At 36.7% G+C, this 14,130-nt stretch overlaps 1 protein-coding gene across 1 annotated transcript; it reads left to right on the top strand.

Annotated features, from left to right (window-relative positions):
* Positions 1-1,545: 1,545 nt before the first annotated feature.
* On the top strand, positions 1,546-13,346 carry anapc4 (anaphase promoting complex subunit 4). The gene is made up of 27 exons (XM_063466561.1): positions 1,546-1,783; positions 3,718-3,833; positions 3,932-4,037; positions 4,119-4,251; positions 4,338-4,412; positions 4,499-4,525; positions 4,621-4,665; positions 4,755-4,839; positions 5,888-5,995; positions 6,089-6,324; positions 6,491-6,533; positions 9,148-9,224; positions 9,313-9,413; positions 9,507-9,558; positions 9,649-9,704; positions 9,828-9,874; positions 10,110-10,166; positions 10,247-10,303; positions 10,427-10,520; positions 10,651-10,748; positions 10,853-10,914; positions 10,997-11,035; positions 11,134-11,235; positions 11,319-11,396; positions 11,526-11,693; positions 12,671-12,794; positions 12,996-13,346. Exons 2-27 carry the CDS (start codon positions 3,726-3,728, stop codon positions 13,239-13,241), a joined length of 2,424 nt encoding a protein of 807 aa, XP_063322631.1. The 5' UTR covers positions 1,546-1,783; positions 3,718-3,725; the 3' UTR covers positions 13,242-13,346.
* Positions 13,347-14,130: the final 784 nt, after the last annotated feature.

Here is a 14,130-nt window from a genome sequence, read left to right on the forward strand (position 1 = left end):
AACAAAACAAAAACCTTGGTTGGCTGGAATGTCAGAAAAAAGGTAGGGAAGAAAACTAAGACTACGACAAAACAGATTGAGACAAAGACAAGGAAGTACATGAGACACTAGGAATAAAAGAAAGGATATTAAAAAAATATCAGGGGACAAAACTCAAACATGTGAAAGGAAACCAGAAGTACTACACACATGAATCCAAAAGATTAATGCAACAGAGAATTAAAAGGTTGTTCTTTTGACACAAAATAATGAAAATGTTTTCCATAAATAAACCAGGGATACACCCAGGCAGTCAAAAGCTCCTGAGTTATTTATTACAGCTGAAGTGTTTGTACTGTTTCTCGTGCTGCACAAAAACAGACATGTTAAAACGTGCATAAATGAATGTGCACAACACAAAACAGTTTCTTTGCAATGGATTCCTGAAGATTAAGAATGGCTAAAACTCTTCAGTGTCAATTTAAAATGGCTTTGCACATCTCTCTGCTTTTTTAAGTGCTAAAAACTGTTTGCTTCAGTCTTCAGTTGTTTTTAGACTCATTAAATTCAATCATTAAACAATACAGACATAAAATTTACAAGTCTCTGCTTTTTTTTAGTTGGTGTATAACAATACAGAAAGAGCCATGTGTTGCATATAACAACGACAATGACAATTTTATTTATATAGCACATTTCATTACATGAAAAGTCGACATGCTTAAAATAGAAAATGAAAAAATATTAATAACTATGTAGGTTTAAAGTGCCCTAAGGCAGTGAAAACAGCAAAGCAGAACAAAACAAAATGTAAAAAAAAAAAGAAAATTATAAAAAACAAACAAACTGTAACAAAAAATTGTAGGACTGTGTGAATAGAAAGGTTTTTACTGTGTTTTTGAATGTGCATACAAATGTAATTGGTCTCAAATCAGCAGGTAGCTTGTTCCAAAGAATAGGGCCACAATAACTGAACCTACCTTCAGCATACTTAGATCTGATTCTAAGAACAGTTAAAAAGTCTAAATCTAATGACTTGAGAGGTAAAAAAAAAAAAAAAAAAAAAAATAGCATTGCAATAATCTAACCTAACCTACCTGATGTGAACACATGGACCAATTTCTCAGAGTCAGCTTATGATGGGAATTTTCTAACCTTAGATATATTTTTAGTTAAGGTAACCTTATTGATGTGATTATCAAAACTGAGATCATTGTCCAAAATTATGCCAAGGTTCCTGACTTGCTCACTGTGTTTCAGAGAAACTGATGACAAATAAGAAGAAATTTTTTGTTTTTGACTTTTTGGACAAACAACACGTATTTGTGTCTCGTCTCTGTTCAGTTCTAATAACATTTGATAAATCCAGCAGTCAATGTAATCGATGCAGCTCATTAGTTTGTACAAACATTTTAAATCATCAGAGGAGAGAAATGAGAAGTACAACTTTGTGCCATCTGCACTTTTCCAGTTGTCATTTCAAGTTTCATTAAATTGCGTTTCTCTCTTAGTAAATTTGTCCCTTGCTTTCCGCCGTCGCTCCGCAATGATTGGTTAAAAGAAAAAAAATGGCGGCGTCCGCGTAGTTGTAAAACATCGCGAAGCCGCCTTAAAATTAAAATTTCGGCGGCACAAGGCAATTTGGAACTCACTGTGGCGTATTATGGTTATCATATTTCCCCGCTTGTAATGTCCTAAATTATAAAAAATATTATCCATGGCCTTCTTTCCGCATTAGCTTGCTAGCAAAACCGCTAGCATAATATCAGTGGAACAGAAAGATCTCATCTGTCAGCTTTAAACGGTAAGTGAAGCTTCAGTTTAGATTTAGGTTGTGGATTAGGTTTAGATATTTTATTTATTTTTATTTTTTAATGCCTGGCTGTTTTTAACAGAGATCATAAGAAGTAACCTCATGAGGTTCAGGAACCTGTCAGAAAACTATAAAGAAATCTGATTTTTGCACTATAACAGTGTTGTTTAATATGATCTCCATAATCATATTAGAGGTCCGCGACAATACAGATACAGATTTGTGACAGCTTAAAGAAAAGTTCTGAATCTTTTGACCCTGTGTTTAAGGGGATCTTTTTTGGCGTATGAGATCATTTTATGGGCATGGTTTGGCTCCACTTGCCCCCTTTGGCCTGAGTGTTAAGCATAACTCCCAAGGAACAGTAGTGACCCACTGGATGCCGTTGCAGTGGGTAAAAATTGCAGTTATGTCAGAAATTACTGCAGTTTTTCAAAATACTCTGCTTTACCTTTTTTTCCTTTAGAAAGTTCAAAGTATTTTTAGATTTAGTTTCAGTTTTTTGAATCATAAAGACATTCAATTTTAAATTCAATTCATTTTTAATTATATAGCGCCAAATCACAACAGCAGTTGCCTCAAGGCACTTTGATATGACACCCCAGTACAGGGGCCAGTTTAGTATTCAACTGAAAGTGGCCTGAGTGTTGTGTAGTGGTTACCACATTTACCTTATTTTAAAGCTCCCTGGTGAGTGAGAGAGTTACATCTGGTGCAAAATCTGCCAAATCAAACTCGTGGATTCATCTTATTTTCAAGGGAGAAAAGGGGGCCACCAAAAGTTAAAAGCTAGTGGTGTGAAGAGGCTAATCTCCCCTGCTACCTTTTCTCAAAGACCCCTAACTGTCTGTTCCCCGAAATACTTGTGCAAAAACTTTGGTTCGCTGCAGAAACTTTTTCTTTGGACAGGTACAATGAGTGTGTTATCTGCAGGTTATATGTTTTATTAAATTTTTTACAGAGATGAACATCAGTAAATAATGATCATTTTTAAAAAAGTGCATAAATGCACTCTCACAAAAATGAATCAGGCATTAGTTACATCTATCTTAGTATATCTTATCTTGTGTCTTATCTTGCTTGAAACAGCCCACAGCACAAAAAATAAACAGAATGGTGAATCAATTAAAAAACAGCCTAGTGGTATCAGTGTTTAAGCAGGTCCCTATACTGTATGTACTAACCTTAAATTTAAGGCTAAAAAGACATCTGTAATATTGAGATGTTAATAAATCATCCAGTTATTTTATATATAATTTTTTTCCTCTTCATTCTCTTATAAAAGAGACGACAAGGAACATGTTATAACTGGAAAAATATATCTACATGGAAATTGCATATATTTTTAAAGACATATTAGACTCTTTAGAATCTACATTTTAACACAAGTAACTATAGTTTCGGAATGTGTTTGTTTAGTAATTTTTCATTCTTAGCATTGATTTCCAGAGAAGAAATCAATGATAAGGTACATTTAATCTGTTCTGGCAGCACTTGGTGGCCAAACATCTTACTAAGATACCTGACTTTAGTTTTTCCTTCAACAACACTAATAATACAATTAATTAGCTAAAAAAAATTGAAGCTGTTAATTAATTAGTTTAATGTACTTTTTGCAAATAACTGATTGATAGTAGTGTCTGATTTGTGAATTGTAATAATATTGTTGATCAGTATCACAGTGAAAAATTTATTTGTTTCAAGGGAGGTAATGAACATACTATTTGTTTCTGCTGTCCAATAAAGAGTTTGACATAAGCACAGTAGTGTCATTCTTCAACAAAGGCTTAGCTGATTTTTTTGGCTTTGACACAAATAAAAGCAAAACTGTACAGAGAAAACGTTCACGAAACGCTTAACAAAAAGTGTGTTTTTCAAGTATTTTTGAGAGCTGATATCTGTTATTTTTATTAACATTTTTTCAGCCAACAAAATGCCTGCCTTCCGGCAAGTAGGAGAGAAGCAACTTCCTAACCCTGTACTGTGTATGGCATGGTCTCCAAAGAGAGATCTGATTGCTCTGGCCAACACAACTGGAGAGGTAATATTAAAACAATTATTCTGAAACACAGCTCCATATTTTGTGTGTGTATGTGTGCTTTTTAATACTTTAAATACTTGGCTTATGTTTTTCCATAGTTGCTGCTTCACCGCTTGGCTGGTTTCCAGCGTGTATGGACCCTACCACCCAGTGAGTATACTGGGAAGGAGATCACAGCGATTGCCTGGAGACCAGATGGCAAAAGTAAGGAGTGACTGTGTGCATCTTTTGCTTTTTTTAGTCATGTGTTTGATGGAATCATGATGTAATATATCCTCTCTTCAGTTTTGGCATTCAGTCTTGGAGACACTAAGCAGGTAGTCCTGTGTGACGTTGAGAAAGCAGAGATCCTCCATGTGTTTCCTATGCAAAGTCCTGTAACTTGCATGCACTGGATGGAGGTGATTGAGGAGAGCAGGTATGCATCGATTGAGGCTCAGGAACCAAGCCATTGGTGTGGAGGGTGTGAAGAATAATGAGAGTGATTGTTTTGATGTGTTTCAGTGCCCTCAGCTCTTTTTACAACTCCGAAGATGAATCCAGACTCTTTCTTCCCAAACTACCAACTCTCCCCAAGAGGTAACTGCAATATTAATGGCACATGCAGTTGTAAGAAAACAGCTCCTTGGATGAATTATTAATATTTGTCCAAACTTTTTTTCCAGCTATAGTACAACTTCAAAGATCTTCAGGTGGGAAAACATTTTAATGAAATGGAGCTGTTATCTAATGTGTGATTTGATCATTTCTTGTAGCAGCTGAGTCTATTTTTCTATCTGCTTCACAGTGAGGAAAAATCTGATGAGATACTTAAACTCCTGGGGGAAGTCCGGTAAATAATCAGTACATGAACAAATAGTAGTATCTCAAATGCAGCGTGCTTTGTAAATGATTTCGCCACCTTATGTTGTTTCCATGCAGGCTGAACATACTTGTTCTAGGAGGAAATGCAAGCTTTGTGGAGCTTTATGCCTATGGCATGTACAAGATTGCCACGTTGGAAGGGGTAAGGCTTTTTTTGCTTGTTTGCTTGTAAATCTACTTTACACTGATCACATTTTCATTAAGTGGCTTCTAAATGAAGGAAGCCCAAAGGGCGTTTTTCAAAATGTCTTTTTATTTTGAGTTTAATGAGAATGTCATGATATCAGCAATAATCAGGTATTGTGACAGTCCTAAGTGATATAGATGTAGAGCTGTTAATGTTTAGTTAAAGCATGCTAATCTGGTAAAAGCTATAAGTACATCAGATGGAGTTTATTGTTTTTGTTCATGATCCAGTTCTGATAAAGTGAGCAGGCCTGTGAATTGTTTTTTGTTATTCTGCCTCGCTAAAGAAAATCCAGGGTATGAAGAGAAACTGTAGATCTGAAGGACTGTTACACCCCCTAAATGTAAGCGTATGTTATTGCAGCACCAGCAGCTCATATAATGTAAACATCAGCTGTGTGAGAAATGTAACAAAACAGAAAGAAATGTACTATTAAGCCCATATGCAATGTAGAAAATCGGTTTTGCCACATTATTAGCAGAAGAGCTCCAAAGTGGTATGGATCGAGGTAAACATCAAATCAAAACCCTGTCTTCCTCACTGGGCCGGTATTAGCCACCAGAACAACTTAACATCAGACTTCATGTCAAAAGCAAACTTATTTTAGGACCGCTCCCTTTAAGCCAACTTTCTACTGATTAGTGGACACTCATAAACAGACAGTGTGAACTGTGCTCACAGCTCAGAACCAGGTCTTTGTGTCTGGGGTGACCATATTTCAGACATTGCCTCTCTTTGACATCATAAAGAGCCACGAATAAAAAGAAGACTGTCTGAAATGGACTGTTAAAACCATGCTGACCTTATTATTTAAAACTTTGGCCTTATTTAGTATGGGCATCTACCATTATCAGTAGCTATGTGACAGAAAATGAGGGAAAGAATCCCTTATGGTCCACTTTAAATGGTGAAATAATAAATCCCACAAACTACTATCTAAATTGCACAAAAATAATAGTGATTAAACTTTTGCTGCTTTTGTTGTCGTAACAACACCCTACAGGTTTTGGGAACGTGCCGCAGCCTGAGTCTGTCCAGTGATCTTAAGTCTCTGTCTGTCATCACAGAAGTCAGATCTGCTGACGACAACCCAGAGATCTGCTATGTTCAGGTGAGACGGATTGTTTGACTTCACTTTTCCATTTTCTGACATCCTCTCTGCTTTTACCTAAATTTCTCTTAAACCTATGTCTTCTTCTTCCAGCTGGACACAGGGTTGTTGTCAGATTGCCTGCCTGAGGTCACCAGGATGGCACGCAAGTTCACCCACATCTCCACCCTACTGCAATACCTGCACCTCTCACTTACCTGTATGTGTGAGGCGTGGGAAGACATCCTCATGCAGATGGATCTTCGACTCACTAAGTTTGTGCAGGAAAAGAACACAAGCACTCAAGTTCAAGATGAGTTTCTCGAGCTTCTACTGTGGGGACAGTCCAGGTGGGACAGAATGAAGTTTTTTTTCTGCTGTTTGGATTTGCAATGTCTAGAGTGTCCTGTAGATGGTAGCAACACATCTTGAGCTGCTAACTCAGCGTGTTGTTCTGCAGCAGTTCCAGGTAAATCATGCCAGACTGCTCTTTTTGTTTTGTTTTTTTACTTGCAGCCCTGAACTGCAGGCTCTTCTCATGAACCAGCTGACAGTCAAGGTGAGGCTACAGTCCCTTTTCTTCATGGACTCTTCTGCTAATGTGGCAGCACATGAATGTGTCTTTTCCTATATTAGTTTCTACACCATTCCTATTAGTTAGTAACTTTTTTAGCATTTTAGTAACAAAACTGTGAATGTGTCTCATTATATATACATTAAACGGTCTGAACAACACAAATTTCCGCATTTCAGTTCATATACTGGCGTACATAAATGATACTGGGTAAACTTTCAGTTTACCTCTGTACCTTGCTCCGTCTCAGCTCCAACAGTGATCAACTACACTCCTTCAAACAGTTGCTTTTTGTCATAATTTTCCCTCTGTGGACTTTGGACATGGAAAACTTTCAGTTGTGGTCAGAAGTATACATGGGGATGAATGTCATGGTAATTTTTGACTTTTAATGATTTCTTTGCACTGTTCTTTTTTCAGTGAGGAATGATTGGAAAGCATACATCTTTAATGGCTTAAAAAAAACAAGAATCGGGTGTAAAAGCTTTAATTTATTTTAGGTTTTCACACAGGGTCAAAATTATGCATATAGACTCACATAGGCACATTCACTTAACTCTTAAAAAGTGATGCTGAATATTCTATAATGTATTTTAACTTGAGGTTTATTAACCTCTTCTCAGCTATAACAGGTGAAGCTGTTATAGCTGCAAAGGATGGGCCGATATCATGTTATGCCCTGTAGGTATGGTCATATGTATGTCAAGGCAGATGAATTAATACTTTTGGCAGTACAAATAAAAAATTTTTTTATTTATACAGTGCTAAATCACAGCAGCAGTCTTCTTGAGGCGCTTAATATTTCTCTGTATACAATACAGGGAAAAACCCCTATGAGTAAGCACTTGGCGACAGTGGTAAGGAAAAACTCCTGTTTAACAGGAACACTACCTTCCAATTCTTCAGCTTCACCTAAAATCAACAGCTAGACGGTTGAAACTTGGGCAAAGTTGGGTGGTCCAGTAGGACAATGACCCCAAATACACATCAGAACTGGTTTTGAAATGGATAAAGCAGGCTTCTTCTGAAATGGCCTTCCACAAGCTCTGACCTGTGGAAAATCTGTGGACCTGCCAGGAACCCAACCAATTTAAAGTGAACTGAACCAATTCTGCCAAGAAGAGTTAGAAAGAGGGGAAGAAAGTCATTATTCTATCAACACCAGTCCCATTTTCTTCACCTTTTAATAGTCCCATGTGTCCTCTTTTCTCTTTATGCACAATTACAGTTCACATAATTCTATTTTGACCAATAATTTTGAAACTTGTCAGTACAAAGTCTTATGGAATCTTTCCATTTCAGAAATATCCTTTTACAGTGGCCAGCCACTCCCCAACGACTGGTGTTATCCAACCTTATCCTTATTGTTTGTGTTACTGGGTTACCAGATTTTCTCATCTGGTCTTGCACAAATTTTCTTTTTGGAGTGAAAAATAAATCCTATCCTCCATAAAAAAAATTCTCTCCACTGAGCAGAACTGTAGGTGCTGGCACTTGTTTTACACATATTTAACCAATCTGTTTCCATCATTGTAATATTTGCTTCCATCAGACCTTAATGTATCATAGAATGTGTCTTAAGGGATTGCAAGCTGATTCTTGTTTTTTAAAGTTGTTAAAGATGTATGCTGTGTAATTACTCCACCCTGGAAAAAGAACAGTTCAGAGAAATCATTAAAGTCCTAAATTACCATGACATTCATGCCCATGATAAGGGTGTGAGTGCAAGCATCCCGGGGAACATGTTGTTTTTCTTGAGAAGCCTGGGGTATTTGTGTATTGTATGCCATCTTGTTTATCTGTTGCACTTTAAATGTGTCAATTTTGCATGGCCCCTGCAATGAGCGGTGCTATGTTACTTCCTGGTTAAATAAAGATAAATAAACAAATAAACCTAACACACAGACCTACCTAAACTCAGCTTTACCATACATTTATGGTAAAGACAGGTCAGATTAAACTCTAGTGTTGTTTTAGTTTTTTGCATCCAGCTGTTTCTAGAAGTCTTTCTCCTGAGCTTATAACAAAGCTGAAATGTCAGACAGCAGCAGTGTCTGTTCAGAAGTGAAAGAATCATGCATTCTTTTACTCATCTGACACAACTCCCATGGCTTAAATAAATAACAAATCATTCCTAACATGGAGACGGGATGTAACAGCAAATAACATTGTGTATATCACTGTCTGAGTCACACTTTAAGCATTATAATAAGCTGCCATGCTATAGCTCATGTCTAATAAGCAAAATAAGTGTGTATCTGTATAGGCTGTGACATCTGTAATTTTTAAAATAACCTACTACTGAAACTCTGACATCATTAGATGTCACTTTCAGTGCTCTCACAACTCATAGGATAGGTGTGAGTACGGTGTGCCATTCTCTCAGTGCTGTGAAATTATCCAAATCAAGGCTTCAGGTAAATTATGTAAAAAGGGGCTTTTTGTCCAGTTGGCAGAATACCGTCACTTTAACATATTGATGAAGCCACCAATGTTTTGTCTCCGATGTCTAAAAACGGCTTAAGAAGCATTAAGGTATAAGACTTTGTGAGAAGTTGAAAATGATGGGTTTTTAATTTAAAATTAATTTCTATTACAGGGATTGAAGAAGCTTGGACAGTCCATTGAGTCTTCCTATTCTAGCATCCAGAAGCTAGTAATAAGCCACCTGCAGAGGTATTTTGTCTTTTACTTTTCATCGTGGCTGCCCTACCCTCTGACTGGTTGTCATTTTAAATCTGTCGCTCTCTTTTGCTGGCTACAGTGGCTCAGAGGCTCTGTTATATCACCTCAGTGAGGTGAAAGGAATGGCCCTGTGGAAACAAAAGTTTGAGCCCCTCGGCTTGGATGCAGCTGCTATAGAAGGTGCATTTCAGGACATGCACAATGATTTAAAACAGTTTTTTTTTATGTCAGTAGTCACATGTGTGTATTTTATTTTATTTTATTTTATTTTAGGCGCTATCACAGCAGTTGGATCCTTTTCCCTGAAAGCAAATGAACTTCTGCAGTAAGTTCAGGACCGTAATTGAGTAATGTTCATGTTTTTTAGAATTAGTGCTTCTGTTTTCAAGTATAATATAACTTTTTTGTCATTTAGGGTGATTGACAAGAGTATGAAAAACTTTAAGGCCTTTTTCCGTTGGCTGTATGTAGGTAAGAAATAAAAAAAGAGTTGTTGATCTTGAAACATTTAAAATAATTAATGTGCATGTATGGTCTTATTTATAGATTTGAAATTACTGTTTATATGCTCACACACTTTTTGCTTTCCCACAGCAATGCTCAGAATGTGTGAGGAGCATGTGCCACCAGAACTCAATAAGGTGAGCTTTATTTTTTTATTTATTAAATGTTTACTAGAAGCAGTTAACAAACCAACAACTAGAAACTGACAAACCGTTCCTCCTGTTCTATGTATGGTAATCTACATCCCAGCAAATGAAATGCACAAATTCACATAAGGAAAATAATGTTAGAAATAATGTTATTTTGATTTAAGTGTTCATGGGATTATTTTAACATCCATTATTTATCATAACATGTTGTTTAACTCCTTAGATGACTCAGAAGGACATTGCCTTTGTTGCTGACTTCTTGTCTGAGCATTTTAGTGAGGTGAGATCAGCATAATAGCAGAAGCATGCTAATACGTTTAAAGACTTTTTTAAACTTTTTAAATTAATGTGGTTTAACAGAATGAGGAACTCTTCGGTCGTAAAGGGAAGTACTTCAACGTAGAACGAGTTGGACAGGTAAATGGTTTTGTAATGTTTACCTTTAGCTGGTCTTTTTTTGTTTGTTTGTTTATTTGTTTGTTTTTAATGGAACTCCTGCATGACCGCATAGTGGTTTGTCTTTCCTAATAACATTTACAGTACCTGAAGGACGAAGATGAGGACCTTGTGTCTCCACCTAACACAAAGGGGAACCAGTGGTTGAAGTTTTTACAGGACAGCACACACCTGAAAGGTGAATTATCACCTTTGTGCGTTTTGGAGTTGGGTTAAATTTTTTGTTTGGCGTGAAACTACTTAATTGTTGATTGTACTCAAAATACCTCTGTTAGTCACCTGATTAAATGTTTCATTGGTTTATTTAGGGAGCCCTTTGCTGTTTCCTTCATATCCCCAAAAGTCTTTGCACTTTGTCAAGAGGATGATGGAGAATGTGATTGAGGATTGTCTACAGAAACCTGCTGTAAGTTTTGTGCACTGTGGATTTCTGCAGTCATTCAAAAAGTAAACCTGGCTGGCAATGTTGTGTCCTCTCTTCTCTTAATTGTTTTGTTTCTTTGTGTGTAGGAAGTAATTGGAAAGTCGGTAAAACAAGCCGTCTTTTTGCCCTTGTACAACGTGCCAGAGAGGTATAATCCTATGTGTAAAATCTGTTGTATTTTAAATATAAGCCATACACTGAGACTAAATTTGTATTTACCTGTTTTTTAGCTCCGAAAACACTCCTCGGCTTTTTGAACTTCCATCTTTGTATGTAAAACACAAACATCCTACAGTTCTTTGTTTTTTTTTTATCTGTAAAAGCAAGATGGGGTTTTAATTAATGTTACTCATTTGTCAACCTATAGGTGGAATGACAAAAAGGCCAAAATGCATTATGTTGTGTTTTGCATGCCAGAGATTTCACCCCACAAACTCTACCTGTTACGCAGAGGAACTGATCCAAACAGGTACATTTCTGTAATTCAGTGAGGGATTTTTTTTTCCAGATATTTGATTTTCATTTCTAACCTCATTTGTTTTATTTGTGCAGACCTATCCCAAACAGTGTCATGTCGATTAATCTCACCCATCACCTTGACAGTGGGGATGATGGAAATGCTGCAGACCAGTGAGTCACGCTTATGTTGTTCCTTTACTGTATTAACAGATATAAACGCAAAGAAATGTCTCACCTGGAGAGAGGTGTTTGTGCAAGGCCAAAAGATTTTAAGGTGTGTTTTGGGGTTTTTTTTGTCAGGTCTCATTATGTTTACAGCTACCTGGATGCTCGTTTTTATGACGATGAAATGCTAACTGTGGTCTTACAAGGATCTGAAGAACTCAACGCCAGGCGTGTCCTTGCTCAAATTCCAATTTCTTCCAGCTTAAGCTGTGAGACAGAATTCAACTGGGAGCCAAACCTGAGGTTTGTGTTTATGCAATATTTGATTTATCTTCATTTAATAATTATAAATCTTTTTCTGACATCTAAAAAAAAAAATACAGATACACAGGTACGTGACACATACGTCATCAACGCAAACACACTAGGAACACCAGCGAGTCCCATCCAGGTGCAGTCTAGACTCTCTCTTGCTTCCCAAATTAAACTTAAATGGCCCACCTCAAATATAAAACACCCCACTTTTATTTTAAGTAAGGAAAAAGTGGATGTACTAATAATTTTGTTACAGTTTACTCTACAAAAGTAGTGCCAACATTCCTTTTTGAACATTGCCTGGACATCCTTCCATTGTTTTATTTTTATTAAATATTTTTTTTATATTATATAAATTCATTCACCAAAACTGAAGAACAAACTTCTTGGTCTATATCACATAACAAGCCACAATATTATTAAAATAACCCATGAAAATGCTCTAAAAAGTATCAAAAAGTAGACACACAGTGAAGCGGTCCAGTTTAATGACCAACAAAGCAGAGCTGAGGCATGCGAGACACTGATCGGCTCCTCCTGTTTTTGTCAGGACACTTGTCAAAGTTGCCGTACCTGTAACGACACGATTCTATGAATGACTCATAAACAAAAATTCACCCCACGCACCAAAAATAGTCCAGTGCTCATAGTTTGATAATCTTGATAATCACATTGCTCTCAAACCATAACTAGTTTTTGCCAATGACATAGCATTGCTGGTAGTCACAACCATGTTTGTTGTGTTTATCTAATTAAACCACCAATTTTATGGTGCTAAATCTCAAAAGTATACATATATATATATCATATCACTTATAAACTACTCACATGTTCACAGATTATTAAGTACTATTTTATTAAATCTTTTGGAGGTACTTAAATGTAAATGTAGTTGGTTTATGACATGTTGTAAAGCTAAAACTTTAACTTTAAAGTGCACATCTAACCTTGGCATATATTTACAGGCTGGACCAACAGAGCAGTTCCATCCCGTCCCAAGGCCTGGTGTTGGGTAATCAGTGGCGTGAACTGGAAAACATGAAAGCCCAGTTTGTAGCTGTTAATGGAATCCGCAAAGTGGCCTGTGTGGTAAGAATTCACATTATATTTAGTTTATGTGGATTTTGTTTCACGATATCATGAGTCATCTGCACTGCTGTGTTTTTCAGTGATCAGTCTAATGTCGTTTAAGCCATTTTCAGTCTTCTCATGTTTCTCTGGCAGTGGGGGAATTCCAGTGAATGAATATTGTGGACTGTGGCCAAACATTTACTTTTTCTTTCCTGGCAGCTAAGTACCAATCTGAGGCACATACGTGTTTTTGAGATGGATGTGGAAGATGAGGATGAGGAGGGAGCTGACTCACAAAATGCCAGTGCTGATCAGGAAGGACTGGAAGCTACCATGAGCAGCCAGGGACAAGGAGAGGAGGAGAATTTGGAGGCTGAAGGTGGGGCTGGAGAGCAGGAAGAGGGAGAAGGTGTTTTTCAAAAATCGGAGGAGCACCTGGAATCAGAAGAGGCCCTGGATAGCTGAGAAGCTATCTCCAATAAATTAATCTACAGCCTTCTTTTTTGGTTACTTACGTTTTGCTGTTATTGTTGTAGTTTTTCACAGCATTTGTAAAAAATAAATAAATAAATGAAGATGTAAAAATAAAGCTACATTCTCATGTTTGTTTTATCTTGACTAGGATTTTTTTAATGGGGTCCCACAGGGAGGGACCCACAGGGAGCATTATTTAAAAATATTTGGATCCTTTTTTTACGTAAAGTTCTCAATTATACCTTAATAATAATACTATAAAAGTTTTGTCATCAGATTATCAGAAGATGAAGGCTAGTATTTCATTTTACACTGCTATGTAAAAGTCTTTAACAATCCCTTGTAAGACCTTGTAATTTTTAGATTTTTAGTAATTTACAAATTCAGCAAAAGTTCTGAAGGCCTTTTTCTTTGAGTGAAAAAGCAGGCAACGTCCAAGCATTTAATCTGTTCCCATTTATTTAGCTGATACTGTGAAAAAGGCCAAAAATGACAGTTTGACAAGCATAAAATCTTATCTTTGCATAGTGTGCAGTGTGTCCTTAAAAAATCTGAGGATACTCCATAGTTGGAGGGTAACAGAAGCAGCAGGCCTAAAAAGCGATCTACATCTGATCAGCAAGTTAATTTTTTTTCAGAATTATTAGATTGTTGAACTCTGTATCCCAGTAGTTATAAATGTATAAGACTGTGTCCAGGCGGTTAGTTGTAAATGTAGTAAATCACAAATAAACATTCAAAATCCTGCGTTTAGGAGTTCATTCATATGTTACAATGTGGTTTCTGTAGCCAAATTTTCGATCCATATCTATAACGGTGTAGTTATATGTGCACGCGCAAATAGGTGTTGGTTACGTGGTCGCTCCCGATATGGAACGTG

The sequence above is a fragment of the Pelmatolapia mariae genome, linkage group LG23, assembly GCF_036321145.2.
Source record: "Pelmatolapia mariae isolate MD_Pm_ZW linkage group LG23, Pm_UMD_F_2, whole genome shotgun sequence".
In the NCBI taxonomy this organism is placed as follows: domain Eukaryota; kingdom Metazoa; phylum Chordata; class Actinopteri; order Cichliformes; family Cichlidae; genus Pelmatolapia; species Pelmatolapia mariae.